Source organism: Amblyomma mixtum, chromosome 6, assembly GCF_055824585.1.
Source record: "Amblyomma mixtum isolate Tamu chromosome 6, ASM5582458v1, whole genome shotgun sequence".
Classification (NCBI taxonomy): Eukaryota; Metazoa; Arthropoda; class Arachnida; order Ixodida; family Ixodidae; genus Amblyomma; species Amblyomma mixtum.
In genome coordinates, this window is record NC_143017.1 from 57,760,770 (window position 1) to 57,762,333 (window position 1,564).

General features: G+C 49.2%; 1 protein-coding gene across 1 annotated transcript; it reads left to right on the forward strand.

Moving 5' to 3' along the window:
• The first annotated feature begins 380 nt into the window (after positions 1-380).
• Positions 381-1,298, forward strand: LOC149339212 (scoloptoxin SSD976-like). The gene has a single exon (XM_089550424.1). The coding sequence runs from the start codon at positions 381-383 to the stop codon at positions 1,296-1,298; it is 918 nt and encodes a 305-aa protein (XP_089406550.1).
• Positions 1,299-1,564: the final 266 nt, after the last annotated feature.

Genomic DNA, 1,564 nt, shown 5'->3' on the forward strand with positions numbered 1-1,564 from the left:
TGTCTGTGTCATGGTCTTTTTTTATTATTGTATTGAAGGTTATCAATTTCACATAATTTGCCATATGGGGACACACTTGGCAGAGGGATGCTGACATGAAAAGTGCGTATATTAGCCTGTTAATCTTGTGATTGCCCAGCGCCGGTATAAATGTACCGGCCTTCTACGAAAATAAACCAGTTGGAAGTTGCGCTCTGTATATGTGGTGTGTGTTCCTTTGTTCGTTCCCGTCTTCTTCCCGCCAGCACTTACCCGCTGAAAGATGAATCAACTCGCCCAAACAAGAGTTTTACTTACCTTAGCGGAAGTGAACGTGAAAAAAATTACCTACGTGCATCGATTTTCTTCTCGCAGGCACCATCTGGGCGTGACAGCACAATATGCGAAATCTTCTTTTCTGCCATCTGGTGTCTGCGTTCTGGATCAACATTAAGAGCCACGAATCTCTGGACGTAACATATCCTAGTGGCCGTATACCCGCTCCTGATCCTTATGAATTATGTGACAATCTCTATAAAAAAAGAAACCCCGACCACACAACCTGTAAGAGACTCGACGCCGAGCTATATAATGATTGCTTTGCTGGCGATGCGGTCAGAGAATTCACTTTGGCTCTTATTAACAAATACAGGAGTAGTGTGGCGCGGGGCGAGATTGCAAACTTCCCTCCAGCTGCCAACATGCTTCGTCTTGAGTGGGACGAAGAGTTGATGACGTCCGCCTATTCGCACTCTCTTCTTTTCTCGAAGGGAAACAATACTTATCCTCTGCACGACAGAGTTGAAGACCGGTTCACGAGCAAATTTCCCCTGACGGGCCAGTCCATCTATCTACGACCGGAAAATAGAGAGGTGAAATACCTCACCAGAGTGGTCCATGCGTGGTTCAGTGAATCGGTCGCCTTCCCGCCTGCTATGATAAAATCCTACACTAAAGGGCGTGGCGAGACGGCGAACTTTACGCAAATGATTTGGGCGTCCACTCGCTTCGTCGGTTGTTACGTGCAGTGTTTGAAGGGCAGAGACCAATTCTACGTCTGCAACTATGCGCCAGAAGGGAACATTGAAGGCAAGCCCGTGTACGCAGTGGGACAGCCCTGTAGCCGCTGCCCCAGTGGCACCGTATGCTCAGCGGGGCTCTGCACCATCTCCCTGGAGCCATCGCCGTGGCCTCCGGTTCCGGACTACACCGAGTACGATGGCCCACGTGACAGCGGCCGTACACTGGCAGCGGTGGGACGCGTCGCGGCGGTTGGCATGATCTTCAACTGCCTGCTGCAGCTGCTGTGCTGCAACTGATCAAACTGTCGCGTAAATCCAGAAGAGTTCTGTGATATGTGTGGACGGCATTTCGCATCTCTAAACTAAGAATATTTTCTAGGGCTTTTACTCAGTGGAAATGCCGCCGTCCGTTACTGGTGTATGTATCGCGGGCAAAGAACTCCTGGAAATTGCTTTTCTCGCAGATAAGAAAACGAAAATAAACGGGTGTTAGGACGGAGCGCCATTTTTCCCGTTCTTGCGGGCATGTTCTTATCATTTTCGCTAGAATGCGAATAATTGTG

Excerpts from the sequence above, each read along its gene's own strand:
- LOC149339212 (XM_089550424.1), top strand. The coding sequence starts at position 381 with ATGCGAAATCTTCTTTTCTGCCATCTGGTGTCTGCGTTCTGGATCAAC.